Genomic DNA, 23,092 nt, shown 5'->3' with positions numbered 1-23,092 from the left:
GTTAAACTGAAACTTCAAAAAAAAAAAAAAAAAAAAAAATACTGCGTGAGCCAAATCTCATACAAAATAAAACGGAACCTTGGCAACATTCAAGAAAAACAACTGGCATCTGAAAAACTGCATGGAGTATAAAAAAATTGCAGTTGTCAAAATCTTATTTATAATAGTGCAACATGCATTCATATCTAACTTATCTTCAAAGATACTGTGAGGCAAAATAATTAAGCCAGCACATCCATAGTTAGCTAAAATAAAAGTACACCACCTATGGCAAACTAGGACTTTGAAAGACCAGCTGAAAACTAAGAGGATAACATTTCATAGTACTTTCTGAAGACTATCTGCTCTCAATATTTGAAAGCAGGACAATCAACAGAATGTCAGATTAGTACCTTTTGTATCTAACAATCATTTAAATAAATTCATATATCATTGTGTGGAACATATCTTAGAATACACATTTATGGGTCACTAGCAAGCCTTCTCAAAATCTGAACACACACAATATTTAAAAAAAAAAATCAAATTTAACTTAATGAATACTTTAAACAAGAAAAAAGGAGAGAGCGTTTTATCCAAACTTCTGTATTGCAATGAAAAGCAAGGTGAATACAAGTGATTACAAAGCTTTATCTCCTCTTCAGTAACTAAGTCTAACAAAATGATATACATAAACCATTTGAACATGTGCTGTTACAGGTAAAGAAAATCAGCTAGTCAAATACCGCTTCCACATGCACTGCACAATACCATTAATTCAACCAAGTAAGCTCGGTAAGCCAGAGAACATCAGAGTTTACTGATTTAACCAATTCTTGCTGCAAAATAAGTAAAATTTACAATAAAATCTACAATGAAAATGTCTACCCTAAAGAACATTTGGGATAAAGGGAGAGGATTAGGAAAAAGATGGAAAAAAATTCCATCTGAATATCTGCTTCTTCCTTTTACTCCTCTTCCTTTTTTCCTGACTAAGTAAGGAGTTCTGTCATTTCTATGGCAACAMTCTGCCCTCTCTATTAACAATTGTATTCCTTATTTGAGAAACTTAAGGTGAAAAGCTATATTTTTTCTCCAGAAATGCTATGACTACTTCCAAGAGGCAGGACCTTGCATCCTACAAAATAGTAACTCTAAAAATAACTTCAGAATCGCACAAAACTAAATGAACTATAAGTCCCACTGTAATACTTCCCCCCCCCCCAGAAGGATTACATTCTTCAATGTACARTGTTTAATTTTCATTGTATTAATCAACAATTTTGTCACTGCCATCTACATTACCAGTAGAACAACACCGCAATGTTGTGTTTTCTTCTGGCATTCATGCTTTAAGAATAATGGAAATTGGAGAAGCTTTAAAAAGAAGATAGAAGAAATATTACAAGACTGGAAAACTGGCAGCATACTTATGATCCACACTAAAACATCCAAGAGAAGTTCAGAATTCACAGTAAGAAGCAGCTCCTCCCTAAGGAGAAAATCTCTCTTCTAGATAGCATTCTACAGAAGAAAAAATTCTCTACAAAGCTAAGAAGTAGGGATAACTACATACCTTTAAATGGGGGGGGGGAAAAAGGTAAATACCTGATTATATTAATAAATCTGAATTAACAACTTAAAGCACATCAAATACTCCATTACACAAAACCTTTACACTTAACTGTTGCCTTTCTGAAAGATACCTCAGCCAAAAACTCTTGGTTGTAATCATAGGGATTACAGTGTATGTCTGTATAATGCAACATGACAGACATAACTATCATAATTGTTCCTCTGGCCTTGAAATCTAATAATAGACTATTATTTACCCATTGACTAATGTTTACTTGTCTCAATGATATCTATAAAATTCTGAGAAATGTTTATCTACTCATGGCTCAAATAACTCTGCTTTCCTCTYCAGACTAGATCTGCTACTCACTAAAAAAAATGAAATCTATTTTAATTGGCTGCTGATTTCTAACACGTTAAACTAAGTACCACACCATTCAGATATATGTTTCCAACTGTGAGAGAAGGAAACCACCAAAACTGAAAACAATGTAAGTTCACCAGCCACACAGGCACAGGGAGGAGGAGAGAAAAAAAATCCCTTCCTTCCTATCCCTTCCCTTCCTCCACATCCCTATACTGAATAACTTCATTTGAAAAGAAAAAATAAAAAGAAAGAAAGAAACATGCAAATATCTATCTCCTTGAGAGGTGGTAAATTTAAACTTTTAGCAAAAGAGTACTCTGTCAATGGTTGAAAAAAGAATACTTTTAATAGAAAGCTCAAGAATCAATATCACAGTTTTCTATGAAAGTATGTTTATTATTCCATTCATACCATTCCATTCCTATCTTCCCTCCAGGATTTCTCAGTCTGAAAACCAAGAATCTGGGAAAATAYATTTTCAGAGCACAAGCAGATAAAACAGGCATGCAAAACATTGCCTTTAGAATTTTCTACAATACTCATATCCACTATTCTCTCTGAGAATGCTCCATATGTCTAAAAATGTATTTGCAAGTGGCCCATTTGGGTAACAGCATGTAGTCTGTCATTGGCTTAAACTAAGTCATGACCAAATTTAATCTTTAAAACTAGTTATATAAAACAGCAGAGCAGGAAACCTCTGCTGCGATATTGTGTCTGAAAATTCAGTTTTCCCAAAATGGAAAGGAAAAGAGGATAAAAATGGGGAGTGACAGGAAATATGGACAAGATAAATACACAAAACAGAAGAAAATAGACTTTTTGAACAGGAAAGAAATTAAAATTTGATTATAAATAATTTCTACTGCAACATTAAAATGGAAAGTAATAACCTCTGCTACAAGCTCATTTTAGAAATTCTCTAAGTAGTGAAAATGTACTGAAGAAAAGACAAGATTGTTTACTAGAAAAAAATGCTAGCACAAGTCAGTACTGGAAAATAATCTTTTGTTCTCATTGCTCCTGTTACCACTCAAATCATTTACATCATCAACTCTCACAAAGAACTCAAACAAATCAAACTGAAATTAGACTCCAAACTGCACAAATAACGTGCTGTCCAGCTCCTAACTAGACCTCATTCATTCGTTCACTGGACTATGAGGAACGTTTAAAGGGCATATTTACAATAATAAAATGCTTTTAACATTTTAATTACTAGGAATAAAAATTCTTCCTAAGCACTGAAGATGTCTTCCAAAATTCAGCTAGAAAATTCACTAAGGAACCAAAAGTCCAAGACCTCAGTTAACATAAAATATTGTTTTGCAGATAAGATCACACACTGGTCAAGTTTTCCTTCTAGTTTGTCTAAGTGACCACACAAGTTCAACAACTTTAGCAAGAAAATTCTCATGCAAATCTGGGGGACATGAGACAATAAGGTTCTCTTGACGATATATTTTCCAAATAGTACCTAATTATGAAAATAGTTGTTTGATTTAGTCGCATAAATGAAACAGCTGTTTAATTCATAAAATAGACATCCAGTGCTTTCAAATGTTGAACATGATTTTTTTTCCATCCTACCCTGAAAGCTCGCAAGACTGTAGTGCATTATTGGGTTATAACTTTGAATTGAGATATTCCAGAACTGGATATAATGTTCCAGATGTGGCAGTTAATATTAGGCTTTCCTAAACCAGTTACATATTAAAATATATTTTCATCTTTTCAGTTTTCATCTAAGCATTGTATTCTGATAATCATTAATTTCAAACAAAATAAGGATTTGAAAGGCCCTTTAAGTTTTCATTTCACAACAAAAATGAACATTACTGCAAGAAAACAACAGCATACGGGACCATTAGCAATTCCTCYTGTATAGAGAGAACCCCCGCAGCTATGAGTTCCACAACATAGTAGAATCATGTCACAAAACACACAGCAAGTCTAAGATCAATCAGAAACACTGCTTTCCTCGTAGGAAAAAGAAAACAGTGGCAGCTGCAGCCCAAGAAATAAAAGTTGCTTGAAAATGTCATATACATCTTAGTACTTGCAGCTTACCTGTAAATGGAGTTTAGGGTCACTTCAGAGAGGACCACAATTCTAAGACCATACCAAACTTTCACAGACAGTATCAGTTTACTTTTCATTATGTATCTTGTAGTGCCATTACTTTTCAAAGCAGACTAAAAATCAGATGACATCAAGCAACATTTTGTAACCTTAAAACACAGAAAGTCATATGTTTGGGGCATCTGTATTATTAAGTAAAGAAATCTCCCTACCCCTTCCAAGTATGAGGAAACATTTTAGTACATTTTAGAACATAAAAGTAAAGGCAGAAGGACTACAATAACACTAAATCCTTGCATTTTGTCCACACTTCAACTAAGTTATTCAACTGACAATAGTCATTTGCTTAAGGCGTTTTCTCAAGGGAGAGATTTAAGAATGTTAACTCAAAGGAATCCTAAATCCCATTTTTCTGAAAAGGCTAAAAGTTCTAAGCCATGACCCCAAAATGGGTTGAGAAAATAACTACACAAAATATTCCAAAAAGTAGAATTACAGTTTACCTTGTAATTGCAACAATGTTTCATTCTTTTAATGGCTATTACCAGTCCTGCAGGGGCTTTGTTACAACTAGAGAAATCTGTGGAATTACAGTACTCTAATGAATAGCTCAGCTGAAAAGGCAATACCCTCCTTTTTTCCAGCTGCAACTATCCCAAAGAAGTTTTAGGCTTTCCAAAGTAATTTTTATGACTGCAGTTCTAGTATAATAGATTACAAATAAGTATGAACCATCTATCAAGGGGAAACATATGCATTATTGAAAATATCAATATCCAAAAACCCTTAAGATGATCCTTCTCTCCAGAAGTTTTAAGATTGCCAAAGACATTTTTACTCATATGGAGATGTCATACAATAAAGTAAGTTCTCTCTTCTCCAAGAYACTATTCCAATAATTTTATCATTACCCCAGAAATATATGTCATCTCTAAGCAGGGACAATGTCAGTTTCTCTGTTAATATCAGTGGGGTAAGCATGCAAGATAAAATTATACCATACACAAGACCCTCCAGAAGTCTGCAAGAGAAGTGCTATATCCAGTCACAAAGAAGTCATAAAAAAGTGGGCAATCCTTGTGTAAAAGCAGTAACTAAGTCTCAATAATTCTGATCAGAAAAATCAAAACAAAGCACAAGTTCACAGAATTGAGGCTTATATTAAAGGAGGTACATGGAATTCCTACACYGAACTTCTGAGTCTTCATTTGCATTAAAAGTTAGATGGCAATATGATTTTAACAGAACACCTTTAGGCTTTCATAATAAAACTTATTCCTTTACGATGCAGTTGTTAACGCATTCTACTACTGTCTCTCTTCCTACATCAAGAAATGCAAATCAATCCTGAATTGAAAGGAAACCCTTCTAAGCTTCCCTAAGCATTCCCCTTCCTTTACGCAACCCCAGTATATCCCATCCTTCATTTACAGGTTTAAAATAATCTGTACTTAAGAGCTGAATTAGACACATAGTATGATTTTAATTGAGGCATGAATTTATAGTGCAAGTTACTCCAGAAAAGCAACTCCTTTCCTAGACAAACCGGTTAGGGCTAAGATTTTTTTTTTTCCCCCTCTCCTTCAATGCCCCAAAAGCACTGAGCACAGCAATGCCCCGGCCCCAGAGAGACAGCAACCATTAGTCAAAAAGACCGAAAACCTTTTGACCCGAGACTCCTTGCCACTCAGAGATCAACCCAAAAGAGAGCAGCAAGAGCCAGCAGAAGGAACACCGTGCCCTGCATGTCATCCCTGCCGGGTAGCTCCGGCCACCTGAGGAAAACGCGGAAACACTCACCCACCCGGCTGGGAAGGAGAAGAGGCAGCCCCCTGCGACAAGAGATCTGGGGCATGCGTCAGAGGCCGCGCACAGGGCGCCGAGCGCACCCCCAGCCCCACCACCGGGGCACTCACCTGGCAGGTACTCCGCCTCGAAACGCCGCCTCGTCTCGCTTATCAGCGCGGCCTTGTCCTGGCGCTGCCGAGGGGAAACAAGAAACGGGGAAGGACATGAAAGGCAGGGAAAAGGCAGAGCCCCGAGCCGGCCCCCTCCGCCGCAGCCCTGCCTGCCCCCCTGCGCCGCTCAACGGCCGCCGGCAACAGCCCGCGCGCGGGGGCCGCTGGGGGGGGGGAGGGGAGAGGAGGGGGGGACCTGCGCGCGCGCGGCCACTCACGTCAGCCATGGCCCGGCCGAGGCGCCCGCAGCCGCCGCGGAACCCGCGCGCGCGCGCGGTGGAAGGAGCAGGGGGAGAAATGAGGACGGAGCCGGCGCGTGACCCCAGGAAGGGGCACGAGGCGGGCGGGGCCTGCGAGCGGCCCGCACCGCCCAGCGCGAGCGCAGCGCCGCCGCCGCCGCTTGGGCGCGGCCACCGGCCGGGCGGGAGCCCCGCCCCTAGCCCCGCCCCTTGCTCCGTGCCGGGCTCTGGGCCCCGCCCCCGCTTCCTCTCCCGTCATGCCGTGCGTGGCGGGAGTTTCGGAGCGGTGGCGCGCTTCGCCCCGCCCCTCACTCCCCTCCGCCACCCAAAGCTGCGACGGCCCCGACCCGGCCCGGCCCGGGCAGGGCGCCAGCGGGGGACGAGCGGTGCCGGAGGCCGCGCCGGCGCAGCCCTGCGGCCGCCGCTGGTGCGGGACCGCTTCGGCGGCGGTGGGGAGAGCGGTGAGGCCTGGCGAAGGCTGCGGGCGCGGCCGCCGCCGCCGCCGCCGCCGCCGCCGGGGAGCGGAGTCTCCGGAGACCCGCGTGTGGTTAGTGGGCGGCAATTTATTTCGTCTCTGTTTCGGTTCATAATATGCTACGTAGCTTTTGACAGGCGGTGAGTTAACGTTTTGGTAAGTAAATATCGGAAGGCACTTTTGAAACGCGCTTAGGTTCTCTGCATCTCTCCTGGCAAAGTTGCTTGATTTCGCTGTAATCCTGTAGCTCTGCAAAGCTAWCCGCTTACTAGCTTCCTGTTCCCTAAGTTAGGCTTTGGAATTGCTTTGCAATGTGTAGCTTTCCTTGTTCTTAAGCATCGATCRACTCAGTTCTAAAACAATTTAATTCTGTTACTGTTTGTTTTTGTAGCAAAAGGTGTCCAACTAGATTAACGTTTCAACAGAGAAATCTTCCTGACCGGAAAAAAAAAGAAAAGAAAAGAAAAAAGAAAGAAATGGAGAGGCATATTGTTTCCTTGTAGAGGAACAGGAACAGGCATAAAGATAAAAAAAAGATGCCTYTGGGTGAGGAAGAACAAGTCTTGTCCTACAATGGAGAAGTCCTCATTTTTCAGCTGTCAAAACCAAAGCATGTGGAAGGAGCAGCTGGTAAGGTAACAAAGTTATCTGTCAGAAGAATGGTCTTTGACAGAGACACTAAATTGTTCACTCAAAAATCTTCTGGACTATTCAGCATGCATGGCAATCACATAGAAATTGAAATGGTTTGTTGTAGCTGTACAACAGATTCCAGATCAGGAATTATTCTGCCCTGCATTTTGATGAAAAAGAAAAAACGGAAAAATGTTCTCAAATATCTCTTGTTGTTGCTTCACAGCTCCAATCAGTTTGAACAGTCCTTTCATTTTAAATTGGATTATGAGCTGAAAGAAGACATCAGTTTGTTTACTGGTCCTTCAGTCTTGTGGAGGCACGCTAACAAGCTATTCTACATCTCTTCCGAGGCCCGCGTGATTCTGAGTGCTCCTGTTCAGCTTTCTTCCATTGTGTGGGCAGGTGAAATTGCAAACGAAGGCGTTGTTGTCTTAGGAATAAGAACCGCTTGCTTGCCAGAAAGCGAAGATGAGGAAGAGTTTTCGACTTCAGACGRAGCTATCTGGGGTAGTGAGTTCTTTGGATATGCAATTGAAACACAGAAACTGATACCTGGCACGTGCTTTATGCCTCATGCTTACAGTAGAGTGGTGTCTTCTGTCTGCGTCTGCAAGAAAGAGGTATTGAAAAAACAACTCCGAATATCAGTTGTTGCTATCACTCATAAGAATCAACTTATTTGGTTCCAAGATGGTCTCCCTAAAGGTGTTTGTGAGCTTCCATATGAGAAACCCTGCTCAATAAAAACAGCTGTAACCAGTAGCAGTGACTTGCTGTTTATTGTTTCTTTTGCTTCTGGAAATACTTGTACTATATGGAGAGACAGCTTCCAGGTATTTATGACCTTAAGCAACTTCCTTTTACTACTGTAAAATAATTGTATTTCATCTTTTTTATATATTGTCTTATCTGAAGCTTCTGCATGTGAAAAGCTACATTTTTAAGTTCTATAGCTTTTTAAGTTTTTTCTGTTAAAACCACCTGTATAATGTATCTAATTGTTTCGTTTTTATTGCTTTCCCATATATCTGAAAATGAATTCTGAATTATAGTATTTAAAAATTCAGTTTCTGAATCTAAGTCAAAATTTTTGTTMTTAATACAAAACTTATTTTGGGCAAGAACTTACAGCTCTAAGGTGGTTATGAGTGTGCTTAAAATAATGAGGAGAAACAAAAGTCACTACTAAATTTTTTTCTAATACTCTGTCAAGAAAGATTATGTAACTCTGGAAATTAAAAACTTTATCCTATTTAATCCTCAAGACTTTTTGTCTGATAWACAATTTCAGTTTTGCTTCTCAATTATATTTAGGTGCAATACACTGGAGAAATTTATGAATGTTAAAAGYATGATGTCTTTAGCTGATCTCAGAATGTTAAGAGTTTTAGATAAATTTTACAGGATCCAACTATGCATCTGTTAGAATACACTGAAAAATTGCATTCTCTGTAATCTGGAARATGAGCTTTAAAGAGCTGATTTAAGTGAATAGGTGAACTTTAARCAGCTAATGTGTCCAGAGTTACACAGGCTATAATTGACAGAGTTAGGATCAGAGCTTGMAACTCTCCAAAATACTGTATTCCAGACACTTAAGAGTAACTCTGTCTCAGATGAGCAAGTTGCACCAAAACTAAGTCTCAGATTCAAAATTCATTTAAATATTTTAATACTTCTTCTACTGTAGGTTGCTTCCAAATGGCAAAAAGTGAAGTCTATTCTTGTAGATGATTTTGTTGGCTCTGGAAATGAGCAAATGTTACTGCTTTTCAAGGATGACTCCAATACAGATGTGTTAAGTACATTCAGAATAACAGATTTGAGAGAAATCAACTATGCGGTAAGTTCAGCTTGTCTTTTCCGAGCTATTCAATCTGTGCTTTTTAAATTAAAAAACTTAAGATTCCTTAAAGTATGTGCACAAAGTGAATTGAATGTGTGTCCTGAAATGCCCTGAAATTTTAATACAATACCCCTTTTTTAAAATGTGAGATTGGGAGATAAAAGTGTAATCTGAAGAGATTATTCTACTTTCTTGATAACATCAGTGTTCTTGTGGGAAATTAAAATAATGCTATTGAAAATGATTCTCATATGTAAGAGGTTTGCTACAATACTTCCATTTTGGCTAAAATTTCCTAATTAAGATGATAGTCTACATGAAATATCTTCTCATAACTGGATCTTTCTATTATGTAATATCAATCTCTAATTGCTTTCAAAGATAGTATTTTACCTTCAGATTGCATATTGTGATTACTGTTAAAGTAATTTATCTTTTTTAGAGTGATATTAATTACAAAGATGATGTTCCTACTGCAGAAGGATTGCAAGAGAATGGTTTGCTTACGGTCCAAGCCCTTGAAACAAGATTACAGGTTTGTACTGAMTAGTTCTAACTCCATGTTTCCTTTGGATTACTTTTCTATACCATTACATTATCTAAAAAGTTAGTTTAACAAYTCTGTTTTTATTGGAGAGGTGAGTCAAGGAGAAATCAACATTATTAAGTATCCATTCTTGAATCAGGGATAGGCTGTTTCAGTACAAATATGTTTGAATCAGAAGGGTCTGATTTATATTTTAATTAAAATTTTGACACAATGCAGAAGCCATTCCATCAAGCTTCATAACAGCTGTTTTACTCATAGACACTTAAATACCAATTTAGTAATATCRGATTGTTTACTTCTTTTGCTCCAGATTCTTTATTTCAAGATAGCGTAGTGCCAGGTTCCCAATGAGTGAGTTAATCCTGRAAGAAAAAAGGGAGTTATGGTGTGCTTCCTTGTCCGTGGACTTCAGTGAAGTTGGCTTTTACTTTGGCTGATGTTTTTCCTCCTTTTGCTCTCTGTTTTGTTAGAACAATTTTGCAAAGTAGAGTTARTAAAGCTAAAAAGTATCCATTTTTAATTAGCCTAATTTATAAAACAATCTTGCGGGAACTTGTTAGACTCTAAATAATGAGTAGGACTATACCTTTGCCTCCTACTGAAACTTGGGGGTGGAACTTTCCTTCTGCCTTTTATGCTGTTAGCAAACAGCCGGCATACTCGCTAAAATGTTCCAATGCAGTATTGTGCCTGGTCACCCATGTCTGCACTGTGGAAATAACTGACCAGATAGGAAAATTGTAAGAAAAAGCTTTGGGAAATATAGCGAGTCTCAAATTAAGTCAACGCTGTGAGGCTGTTAGTTTGCAAAGACCACTCTAGATATGAGATAAGAGATAATTGTTCCCTTCGTTTCAGAACTGGTGAAAACTTATGTAGTGTACAATGTCAATTTGTTCTCCAGCCTTTAAAAAGAAAGTAAATTAAATGGCAAAAGTTTAGTTTAGAACTGAARGAAAAGGAGCAGTATGACCTATTAGGAAAAGACTGAAAAAGGAAGATTTTCTTGTTTCTTCTGACCAGAAGACACAGCTAGAAAGATTTTATAAATCTTCCAAAAGATAAAAACTGTTGTTTGGAGGATACTGAATAATAGCTTTTCTTGTTTTCTGAAGTGCAGAATAAAGTAGAAATTGACTTAATTTTGATGACATCTTGAGGTCTCTTCCAAACCTACATCTATRGAGTTCTTCAGTTTGGAAATTAGTCCTACTGGCTTTTACATACAAAAGTGCAAGTTTSCTTCAGGATGCATCGCTTTCTGTTTCTTTTTGAGTAGTCTCTAAATTTAAATTTGACTTCTTTTCTATTATGCTCTTTCCTTGTTCACTACATCACTTTCTTTTTCAAAACAGAACCTAGTTTCCCTCTCCCTCTCCCTCATTTGTTGCTCCTTCCACGTTTGTCATGAACATTGTCTGCAATTGTTTGCCCTGGCGTTGGCTGCCAGGAGTTTTGTGTAAGTTGTCCTTTCTCTATGTTCTTCTCTTTAGACACCAGTTGCCTTTTACTTGTTGAATTTTGTGAATCTGTGCCAGAATCAAATGAACAGCCTAAGTATATCCTATGCTTTCTGCTGGTTCTGGTGGAAACAAGCTGCTCTCTGGAGATTTTGCCTGTCTTCTGATGATAAATTCTTCCTGACAGTGGCACAGAGTCCTTCATAAGACCGGTGGAGTGTGTGTGTTTATTTTTTAAAAAAATCTTATTGTTTCTTTCCCAGCGYTCTGTTAGATCACTAATTTTCAAAGCCATGTATGAGGGCTATATGCAAGTTAAAAATCTAATGTTTTTTCCGATGCTGTAAATCCTTGATATTGCCCTGGTAATGAATTTGGAAATAGACATGAAATATATATTTAACCTTCATTTGCTTCTTTAAGATCTTCATTTTTCTATGCTTCCCTGAATAGTAAAGCATTCTTGATTATTGTCATCTGATGTATAACTGTAGTTCAAGGGTGTTTGCTTTGGTGCAATAATGCATGGATCCTGCTTAGCCTGGCAATTTCCAAAGGTTATTTAACCTTGAATTGTTTCTCTTGATAATTATCACCAAAGCTCAGAAATTTCCAGAAATTTGTGATCAAATCATGCTGTGACAGTTTCTGTTATCTCCTGTTCTAAAGCCCCTTGCCTAAAAAAAAAAAAAAAAAAAAAAAAAAAAGCAAATGCGGCCGCTTTTCATACTTCTGTTGCTTATGCTTAAGTATTTCACGTATTTCGGCAGTTTTCAGTCATATCAGAGCTTGGGCTGGACTGCCTTGGGGTCTGCTGCATATAAGTAGGCTGTATTTAAGTTGTATGCATTAATATGTCCAAGCTGCATCTTGCAAACAGTGAAATAGTAAAAGCTGTCAGTTTGTGTATTTTTCATACTATTCTAAGTTTATCTTGTCTACAGCCTTTTGGGCTGGAATCTAGCCTGTTCTCCTCTAAAGTTTTTCCTTTAACACTCACTATWGTAACTTGCTGTAGTAACTTACTAAAGACGACTTTCTTCAGCAGAGTAGTGCGGCTRTGCTGTAACAGTTGTGGTCAGAGGGTTTCTGCTGGTTCCTGTTGACTGTTCTGGCAGTAATCCAGATAACACAAGTCAGTAGTGTCTTTTCACACCTCGCCCTTGGCTGTTTAACACTTTCTTAAGGGTTATAATGCCAAGTTCTTTCAACTAGGATTAAATGGTTCCCTTCCTCTTTGGTTTGTTTGTTCTGAGGCAGGTATATTAATAATGGTGTTGACTTGGTGGGGGGAAGACATTTAAGAAAGGTTTTGTACATTTGAATTTATTTTATTACCTTTTTAGTCTTAAGTATTTTTCCACCCTTGTTTTGGATTGGATCATTTTCTTTTTGTCTTTTTTTTTTTTTCATAAGGAATTTTAGCTGCTTGAAAACCACAGAACTAGTTATTTACCATAACAGCAGCTTCAGTGTTTCCCTCTGATATTTTTGGCTGCTTTTCCATTTTGCCTTTGGTTTCCCCAATATTTTGTTAGTCTCGTCATTCATGAATCTTCCTTTCCATTTGTTTTCCCTTGCTAAGGTGCCACAGTTCTTCGTGTTTTAGCTTTGTCTATACTGATATTTATTTATTTATGAATATTGCAACTTGAATGTATTCTGTATTAAAACACTGACTGTTTTATAACTGTTCTACTTACTACTAAGCCTCTGACTTAATATGCTTTGCTTTTGACAGTGAGTCATCTGTTCCACTGTTCATGATGGATTTTCTTACAGTGCTCTTGTTTGGTTCTCTACAGCGATATTTTTATGTTAATGTTTATTTTCTGTTTTGAGGTGATCTAGTTTTACTTTCTTAGCTTTACAACGTAACGATCATGACTTCTGCTGATACTTGTTGCTCAGTACCTCTTAGTATGTGGCATGCAGAGACCTGAAATGAATATCCTGAGACAGTTTCTGAGGGGTGGGGAGGGGGGAAAAAGTGTTGTTCAGTCTTGGTTTTGTCATATGCTTTTCAGGTCTTTTTCCTGTATTGTCTTTTGGGGGGGAGAAAAGGCTCTCAAAAGTCATATTGGTCAGCAAGCATAGCTCTGTGAACRTTTGGCCATTCTAGATTGTTTCTTAGTCTGTGCTTCCTCAATTTTTTTTTTTTTTTTCTGTTTCTTGATTATATACTCAGGAGTTATTCACCAGTRGAGGTAATGTATTCTGATGACTGTGCTTGGGAAAAAGCTGTAGAAACAACTTTGTTCTCTTTTTCTTTTTCTTCTTCCCCCTACCTCCCTCCCCAAGTCTGGCACTGCAACACTGCTTGGAATTTGGTTTCGAGAATGAGTGGTTTGAGAGGTAGAAGGCTTTAACAGAATTTATCTTGATGAGCGCTATTCACTCTAAATGCCCTTTTGCTGTTATAGCCTGAGCAGATGGCATCATTTCTCTTACATTAAGTGCTTTTTATTAAGGCCTGCCAGTTGCTTCTGATTGATCCAGAGTTTTTTTTTCCCCCAACTTTAAAAGTTGGTTTTGCATTCCAATGACCAACCTTTTTTTTTTTTGCTGTCGCCTTAGACTTTTCAGAATTTTGATTTCCAGAAAATAGCTTTTCAGGAGCTTTCTTAAAGTCCTGATGGAACTGACATGCATTTATTTACTTTGAAGTGACCTACATGTATGTCTGGCTGTAAAACTCAAATCTTCAGAACACTTGCTTAACCTATAATCAGTACAAATATAGAGAAGAAATCTAAACTGATATACGGAAAGCAGGAAGCAGTAATAAAAGATTTGAAAATATATATGTAACTTTGAGAAAATATATATTAGAAGTCTGTCATAAATTCAAGATTTAAAACTGAGGGTCCAAGACTTAGATGCATATTTTGGTCACAAAGTAATCTACCACATTTTCAGAAGTGTTACTCTTAAGTAACACTTAAGAGGGAAGGAACGCCAGGACCTTGGCCTGTGATACTTGCATAAAATGGAAAGCTGAAAGATATGATTCAACATGAATTTATGATTACAGTAGACGAAAACATAAAGTCTAATGGTTGTTTTATCTTTTACAGGCTGGTTACACCTCTATTCGAGAGATGCAGTACCATTTAAGGCTCAAAAAGAAAGTTATTCTTGAATCTTGCAGAGCATTAATAGATCTGGTTCAAGAAAGAAGCCATATTCTACCAACTGCAAAAAAGGTAAAATGTAGAAGAGAGTACAGATGATAAAGAGATCACTTCTGAATTACACTGAGATATTTTTAGATGATGCTAACCCTCAACTGCTTGTTATTATCAAAACTCATTAATCTACTTCAAATAAAATCTGATTCATTACTCTAGCCTGCCAATGAATGTAGATAACAGCAACCTTAATTCTCTTAGCTTGAGGCTGATTTKCACAGTACCTCCTGAGGACTGAACCATAGAAGGAGTAATCTCTAACAGAGTGACAAACAATAGGGGGATTGTACAGTTTTTATTGGTACAGCCGCCTGCAAGTTGTWTATCTGTCTGTGGTATAACACATTACAAAAAACGAACTGTGATGTATCTGTGTAAACAAAATTGATTTATAATAGAGGCAGAGTGAACTGTGGGCTGAGAAAGTAATAGAGTTCAGGAAAATGTTATCTCAACTGGTTGCTGTAAATAAGCATCCAAATTTACTTCAAATGGAGGTGGTTTTCCTTTTAGTTTGTGTTGTGGTCCTTTTCACGTTAACCAAGTTTAGACAGCAAAATCTACCAAGCACTTAACCCCACTATTTAAAATAGCTTCGAATACCTTAAATTTGTTTTGGATAATCAATTTTATRACAAATCGGGATTTGTACTTATCAAGCTTATAAGGAGAGAATGAGTTGCACTTGTCACAATATCATGTACTTTGAGGAAAAAATGCAATTATATTTTGTAGACCACTTTCAAAGAATAAACTTGTTCATATGGATTTCTTTTTATGTATCTTAAAAGCATTTCCTATAATCATTTTGTGGTAAAATATGAATGTGGTATAAAAAGAAATCATATCTGCACTTAATTTATCTAAACAAACATCCTTCTATAAGGAAGGTCTTGTCTCTCTCTGGGATGATACAGAAAATCCTCTTCATTCTCTGAATAAAGAAGCATCGCTGACATCTAAGGTTCCAGAACACTTCATAGAAAGATTGTGGCAACGTATTGTGGGTGACAGATTAATAGTTGGATTAAAACTGACTGAACCATTTAACCTGTAAGTATATAAACTTATCTAGTAATTTCACTGAGTAGTTTTATAGAAATTTGATTTGCAGGGTAAGCCCTGAAGTAACAGGAGTGGAGTTTCTCGCTTGAACTTCTATATATAGTGTTTGAAGTGCGTCTTTTGCCAGTATTGTTGCTGCTCCTTGCCTCTCTCAATCTTTGTGCAAGAAATGGATTATATAGCCAAAAAACAGTTGTGTCAGTATAACCACATCTTTACTGGAGATTTTTTTTTTTTTTTTTTATGATGAAGTTTTCTGTGACAAAAATCATGCTTCTTTACTGTCCAGGTTGACATAGCTGTGCTGACATCGATATGTGGTATAGATACAGCTCTATTTTAACTATAATGTTCCTGTTGCTTTTGTGTTAACTTCTTGCTATTCCTAAACAGAGAATGATTTGCTTAAAGRAGAATGTAGAAGAAAACATTTTAAATTCTCTGATCAACTTGATAAATATTCTGCTTTTGAACTGAGCTATACTACAGTCAGGTATCCAATCAAATAAAGTATTTGCTAAGCTTATGTATTATGTAGATCAAGTGGAACGTGTGCACACGTTGCTCAAAGCTAGTCTTTAAAATGATTTGTTTGTTCATGTTAATTGCTCGGTTCCAGTAGCGACTACTGTTAAGAGCAGATAATGTTCAGCTTATTTCATTTCCCCCGTTAAGGATAGAGAAGGGAGGGGGCTAACTTGGGAAGCAGTTTGAAAAGAGACAAGATTACCTGAAAGAAAAACTTGAGAAGTGCACTGCAGGTAAAATTTGTTGGRGTTGGAACTTACCTTTTGACCTGTATTCCCACGAGCAGTGTAGCTGCGGCTGCGTAGGGTAGGCTTGAAGAGTGTTGATGCTGCTGAAAGTCCCTCGAGGGGCTGTGAGGGAGCTGACCTATTAGGCCCTTCAGCCATTCTGCTGCAGCTGTGGGCATATTATTTCTCAACTGCCAGACCGCAATAACTTTACAAGAAAGTTGACCTCATCTGCTTGAAAGCTTCCGCTAAGAGCCACAGAGGCAAGCAATTGTTTTTGCCTTTCCAGTGTTCATTTTTTTTTTTTTAGCTGAGATGACTTTTTTAATGAAATACCTAATTCTTATATAGCCCCAGAAATGCTCAGAAGATTTAGAACTGCTCTTTGAAAAACAGCAGCAATATTGCACAGCTGAGAAAAGATCTGTGAGGATGAAGTCATTTGTCAAAGGTTACCTGGGAGGCTGGCAGCAAAACATAGGTTTTCTGGCCTTCAGTTCCTATACAACAGCCTGTGGTTTTGGGGGAAGGGACTCTCCTTCTTTCCACTACTAACACTTCACATGTCTCTATGTGTATATATGTGTGTGCACTTCATACTAAGGCAAGATTGCGTGGACATACTCAATTGTATTGTTAGCTGGTGACATTTCTCTCCAAAGAAAAGAATTAGACATTTGTAAGGCTTTCAAATGTCAGTGACATCCTGAGACTGAATTGACTGGTAGAATAAAATGTTCACTGAAGCAGTAATAGTAGGATTTCTTGAAAGAGCCCCATGTTCACTGAATAAAGTGCTTCATACATTTCAAGAAATTACTGCACCTTTAAGGTAATAGTATTTTAAATCTTTTTACTCTACATGCAGTTTTTGTTGAATATCTATAGATCAATAAAGAATATCAGAAGAGCTGTGTCCTTTTAGGCCTCAAAGGTGGCAAAATTGCTACTTTTTTAATTAAAAGAATATTAACTCTTCAGAAATAGGTTACAAATGTCACAGAGCATCTTTATGTGTTATGTGGAATTTGCAATATTTTTGACTCACAAACTTTATTGTCTTTCAACTGAAATTAGGTATCTAACYCCTAGAAGCCCTTAGAAAATTCAGTCTGTATTTTGAAAATCCTAATACCGTGCTTGGATGAAAGAGTTATTTAAAGTACTTTTATTCTTTTGCACAGTCTATGAATTAACGTGGAATGATATTTGTTTTTATGGAAGTATTAAATGTTTGTATGTGTCTGCAAAGTTATTTGTCAGATGGCAAAATATGAACTGGGAGTCCAATAATCCTRTATGGATTTTCACAGGTTGCTGAGTGATGTCAGTTTATCCTTAGTAATGGATCAAGACTTCGCTTTGATTTCTCCAATTATTGAGTGTCAGAATAAAATCGTTACACTGAACAAAGCCTTTTCAGCATTGGCTATCTCTTCATGTCAAATTGAACCACCTCCAAAAAAGTTGAAATTGGACTTTTATAGCAAGAATGATCTGAAAAATGAGCTTCATAAGAGAAGTTTGAAGATTCAGTTGGATGGAGCGAAAACAGTCATTGCTGTTACCAGCCTTTCACCATTGCTGGCATTTCATMGTGTACATTGCACAGTTCTGCTACATGCGAAGAAACAAAAACATCAGAGTGATGGTACACAGAAGAGCAAAAAGATTACTTTAGTATGTGGGAAAATTCTGTTAAGTCTGGAAGATATTTCACATGGAAAATATTCGGTAAAGATGTTAARGGATAATAGTTACTGTACAGGTAAATGTGTTAATGCAATTCAAATTTAYAGAAATATGGTTAGTTATTATTTTTATCCTATATCGTACTAAGCTAAGTCTTCTGTGCTGTAATCTTATCTGTTGTTTTGAACACAATCTGGATAAACATTTTGTGGACTAACAKCTGGGTAAAATACAAGAGAATAGGAAAAACTTTCAAAACAGAAAAATTAAGTGAGTTACTTTAAAGTTTTGTCTGCTATGAATTTTAATTTTTCTTCTATTATTGCTTTAACATTGGATAAAGCCAACATGTCATCTTAGTATCGTAGTAGGCTATTAATAGTTTCCTTCCGGCAAGGCAACGTTTATCTTTAGAGCTCTTTATATAGGTGGGGTCTATGTTAATTAGCTAGCTATTTTGCTCAACAGAAGTAGATGCAGGAATTTAGGTGGGAAAATTCCCAAAGGACTGAATGCTGARGTGTAGACTCTTGAAGTAAAACCAAGAATGTGAACCAAAAATCTAATCTGGTTTGTTATATACTTAGGCAAAACGTATATTTTACTTCACTTTCTTGCAGGTTCCTTGGAAGATATCCTTGCTGTCCTTGCAGTATCTATCAGATTCTCCTTTCAGATTGTGTCTTCTGATTGCACATTGACTCCAGTAAATTCATGGTTACTAGGAGAAATGGAGTGCACACCATTTAAGGAATGCCGTGACAATCTGTTCTGTCATAAAGTGGGAAATCTGCATGGTACAGTTCTTAACTGGACCCTGAAAACTCCATTTGAAGGAATTCTAACCCTATTTTGCAGGTAGAGTTGGTCAAAAAGTATAGCGTTTATTTCTTTTGTATGAACTTCTTAATCTTTATACTAGTTTTTAGTGKTATTTTTATTAACCAATACCCAAGTAGAATTAATTTCAAATCAAAACTGTCAGACCTAACTGAATTGAATTGTTTAATTTTGCCTATTGAATTGAGGCAAACATTGAAYTGAGGATCATTCTAGTTTTTCTAAATGGGTTCTTGGTACTATTGCATCATAATTTTGTGTTCATTAATTGTATGATAATTTATAATTTTTCTTTAACATATGTTGATTTAAAAAATGTATCTATATMTATTTTAGGGGATGTTCAAAAAGCAAGATCACACAAAATTTAAATCTAATCCTTTTTCATAAAGAAATGAAATGAWTTTTTTTCATGTAATTTAGTAACACTACCTCAGAAAATAATTTCTTATTCTAATTCTGCATGTTTCTGATAGATATACTTCCTGTCTACCACAGTTTGTTAAGGCAATAATCTGGAGTCTCGATTTTTTTTTTTTTTTTCTCCTTTTCTGATGTGGATTGTTGGACTGTGAACTATGGGCTATAGAGTATCTCACATCATACTAAATAAGTTAGTAATTGTATGTGATTCAGCTGGATAAGGTTCACAATGTGCAAAGTACTTATCTTCAGGAGRGGAAACTTATGTCAATTCTTGAGTTTAAACTTTTTTTTWAAAAAAAAGGAAAGGTATATCTCTTARGATTCTCTAATTTATAATGAGGTCAATCTTCTACTCAAATTWGAARTTTATTCTTTATATAAAACAAAATTAATGAAGACTGAAATATTTAAGAMACCTATTGGGAAAATTAAGTGCCTTAACATGTTAAGTTACCTGATATACATGTTTTGTACAATTTTGCCTTAATATTCAGTTAATTAACTGTGTATTGATATAACTATGGCTATATTTTTCTGTTTTTTTTTTTCTCCTATCCTCCTTAGGATATTTCTGTGATAGGTTAAAGCTATAGAATGTCACATAAAAAATAAATTCTTTTTCACAGCTTTTCCAAATTGAAGCAGGCTATCTACTGACTCAGTTAAAAATAATGGAATATTAAGATGAAATAGAAATACTGAAACAAAAAATGGGCGGCTTTCTGATCTGGCTTKTTAKTTAGTTAGTTAGTTTTCTTTTCTRCTTCATCAAATGCATCTTCTGAGAAGCTAGTCTGGCCAAACCCAGCAAATAAAATATTTGATAAACTTGACATTTTCCTTAGTGTGGCTGCTGCTCTATCACTGTCATATGTCAATACACTTGTGTTGAGAGGAGTCACTTCCCTGATGATTACCATAGCCAGCACTATATTTTTCTGGATTCTTAACAAAAAATCAGACATGCAAAATTAAATGCAGCATTCCATCACTGCTGACTATTGAAAAAAGATAACTGTGGGCCACCTAATATGCATGCATTTCACTTCTATTGATATTGACAATCTATGAATATAAAATACAAAACTTTTTTTTCTGCCCCAAATGCAAACCACACATCTCTGTCGTATTATCATGCATGGTCTTTATGTAGAAACATTTGCTTCTTACAGAAACACATGATGCTTGTGTAATCCTAACTGAGCATATRTTTCAACTCAGAATATTTATATTGCTGAATCTTGCTTAACATCAGTTCTCTTGATGCAGTGTGACTAGTGGGCACTCCATTAGATAGCCATTACTTACTCTTTTCTGTACAGTGTACATAATAGTTAAAACCGTAATCAGCCTATTTTTTTTTCCTTGTTTAATRTAAAGTAGCTTTATTGTATTTTCCACTATAGAATTTTGAAGATACAAGGAAAACTTTGGGTAGTTTTAATAATAATGTTCTTATTTTACAGAAATCTGACTGTCTTGTTCCAGTGCCTTCATAGCCTCACTAGAGTTCTCCCCCCAAACAGTGATATAAAACTCSTGAGGTCTGGAAGCAAAGATATTCTTACTGACCAGTTAGCACTGGCTTTGGAAAAAGAAGTGCTCATCTCAAGGAATTCTTTTTCCTCAAAAGAAAATAAGACTGAAAACAGTTTGGCATGGGGCAGTGAGACTGGCAAGAAAATCAGTGATGCTCCTGTGGCTTCTTTCCTGGACGGTGTGGAAGGAGTTCAGCAATTCAGAAAGAAGTTTCAGAAGGAACAAGAGGAGAATGTGCTAAGTATGAATCAGACAATGAATGGTGCCCTTAACCAGGAAATTGCTTTGAAAATAGCAGAGGCTCAGCTTCATTCTGATATGATTGTGTGGAGACTGAGCAAATCCTAGAGACTATTCTCTCAAAATATAKTTTGAATAAAGTTTTATTAAAATTATACTATTAAATACTATTTATATTTTCAGAGGTACTTGTTCATTTAACTTTTTATTCTATAACTCAAGTATTTCTAGAGGTAAGTACTGGTATTTTGGCTGGTGACTTCTTGTTTAACAAGAAATTAACATTAAAAATACCTTATTAGTTATATTGTTACAGATCTCCAAAGTATTATCTTTTTTAGGGTATTTTCTAAAAATTTTACTGAAATTCATAGTTCTTGAACTATAAATTAACTATATTTGGAAAAAAAATCAGGCATGTACGGTTTGAAATAGTGCTCTTAAACTTGTAAGATGACTGTTCACACAGATAACAGTAAGCTTCTTTTTAGAAATTTTAAGACTAAGCTATAAAAAAAATTAAGGTAAGTGCCCACTCTGAATTCATAATTGGAGTAGGAGATTCAAGAAATTCATAGAAGAAGCAAGCAGTCATCTTCCTATTTCAAGTCTTTGAAATAACTTAGATTTAGCAGTATCCCTTGCGGGGGTGGAAAAAAAATCTCTGATTCAACTTGCAACCTTATTTTCTCTAACCCACCCTCAGACCTGAGACATTTTGGAAAATCTATTGGGATTGGAGAAACTAGATTAGACCTTTTCCAAGAGGTCACRGAACTCCTGAATGTCCATTACCTACCCTCAGTGCCAGAAGACTTATTTGTTCRCTCTGAGTCTTAAAAAATTATTTACTGATACTAGCTGTTTGATAGTTTTGACCTGTCTCAAGTGTCTTAAATAATGGACAACTCTATGCCTGTTCTTCCTCTCATCTTTGTTTTATAAAAGATACCACCTRTGCATCTAGAAAGAGAACAGCCTGTGATCTTGCAGCTACTACTTCTTGACATAGTTGCTGTTTTGGTCATTTTTTTCCATCATAGTTATATGTTGGTAGTGTCATAAGTGGCAGAAGCTTAAAAAAAATCACAATATTTTGCTGCTTTTTATCCCTATATAAGCAACAAATTCCTAGCATTTGTTGCCTTTTCTCTAAAGATGTCAGAATCTCTCTTTTTACTTTTCCTTTTTAGTTTCCCTGTAAACAAAGCTTTAATAGTTAACATGCACTCTGATAAGAGGTTGGAAGGAAGAATATAAAATATTTATTGATTTAAAAGAAGATTGACCTTTTAAAAGTGATTCTGCATAGACTTTTTTTTTAATGTGAAATTCAAATTTTGTCTAGATGCTCTTTAGAAACAAGAGAGAGTCTATTGGAGAATTCTTTTCAAATAGTGATATTTTTCAGTCCTAAGCGTCTTCTCACTTTTGGCAATAGGAGTAAAGGAGTGCACAATTAAAGCAAAAACACTAGCTAGAAAAACAACACTAACTGGAAAAAACAGTACATGAGAAAATATTTCCTATGTTTTATAATTTCAACACTGTTTATTGATGTAGTCTCACTTTTGAGATATTCAAAAGCATTCAATGCCTCCTTTAGGGGATAGATAGAAGGGAAGCTTGCATGAAAATGTCAAAAACACCTTAAGAAATGGTCACACACAATGACAAAATTTTGATATTCACTAGATGCGAAAGAATCACAAAAAATACCTTTCTTTTTTAAGCCATAGTTCTGCTGAGGCCAGAGTCAAAGTTAAGAGTTTATTGTAAGGGCTTGGCAGTTAATTGTCATTGGAATTTCAAGGAGAAAGTACCTTATTATACATGCTTGTAAATGAAGGGAAGAGTTTCAAAATGTAATTTTGTAGCTTGCATATAAGGGCACTACCYTGGTAAACCGGATGAGCAGAAACTTTAAAGCAACAAAACTACTATTCATTTCAAGACACTTGAAGGAGTTTATGCAAAGCAGCGTAAACAGTCCAGCAATTCATTTTTATTAGYACTCATTTAACAACCTGGTATAATGTAATAATTAAGGTTAATACCTGCATCTGTCCCTAAAGAGAAATTTCCGCCTGTATTCTCATCCCTTTATTAAACTAATACAGTGGACTGAATGAAGAAAAGTTGCTAAAGAAAAATTTGCCCATTTCTACTTTCTTGGA

At 36.5% G+C, this 23,092-nt stretch overlaps 2 protein-coding genes across 4 annotated transcripts in view; one reads left to right on the top strand and one right to left on the bottom strand.

Annotated features, from left to right (window-relative positions):
* Positions 1 to 6,372, bottom strand: part of MOSPD2 (motile sperm domain containing 2) — a 39,009-nt gene extending 32,637 nt beyond the window's left edge. Inside the window, exons 1-2 of the mRNA XM_085323112.1 lie at positions 6,180 to 6,372; positions 5,920 to 5,983 (exon numbers count right to left, since the gene is read on the bottom strand). Coding sequence (XP_085179238.1) covers positions 5,920 to 5,983; positions 6,180 to 6,188 — 73 coding nt within the window. The 5' untranslated portion in view covers positions 6,189 to 6,372. The remainder of the gene's footprint in view (positions 1 to 5,919; positions 5,984 to 6,179) is intronic.
* A 103-nt stretch (positions 6,373 to 6,475) lies between these two features.
* On the top strand, positions 6,476 to 21,085 carry FANCB (FA complementation group B). 3 transcript variants are annotated; one of them, XM_085323130.1, is made up of 9 exons: positions 6,476 to 6,747; positions 7,067 to 8,144; positions 9,002 to 9,154; positions 9,600 to 9,692; positions 14,245 to 14,373; positions 15,245 to 15,411; positions 17,492 to 17,946; positions 18,491 to 18,728; positions 20,603 to 21,085. In XM_085323130.1, exons 2-9 carry the CDS (start codon positions 7,212 to 7,214, stop codon positions 21,021 to 21,023), a joined length of 2,589 nt encoding a protein of 862 aa, XP_085179256.1. In that variant the 5' UTR covers positions 6,476 to 6,747; positions 7,067 to 7,211; the 3' UTR covers positions 21,024 to 21,085. The 3 variants fall into 3 exon arrangements, with proteins under 3 accessions (XP_085179256.1, XP_085179255.1, XP_085179254.1); XM_085323129.1 differs by having other exon boundaries at positions 6,476 to 6,815; XM_085323128.1 differs by having other exon boundaries at positions 6,476 to 6,831.
* Positions 21,086 to 23,092: the final 2,007 nt, after the last annotated feature.

This window comes from Rhea americana, unplaced genomic scaffold (genome assembly GCF_003343005.1).
Source record: "Rhea americana isolate MKP2758 unplaced genomic scaffold, rheAme1 scaffold_82, whole genome shotgun sequence".
In the NCBI taxonomy this organism is placed as follows: domain Eukaryota; kingdom Metazoa; phylum Chordata; class Aves; order Rheiformes; family Rheidae; genus Rhea; species Rhea americana.
Note: the sequence above shows the minus strand (reverse complement) of the source record. Positions and strands in the feature narration are given on the sequence as shown.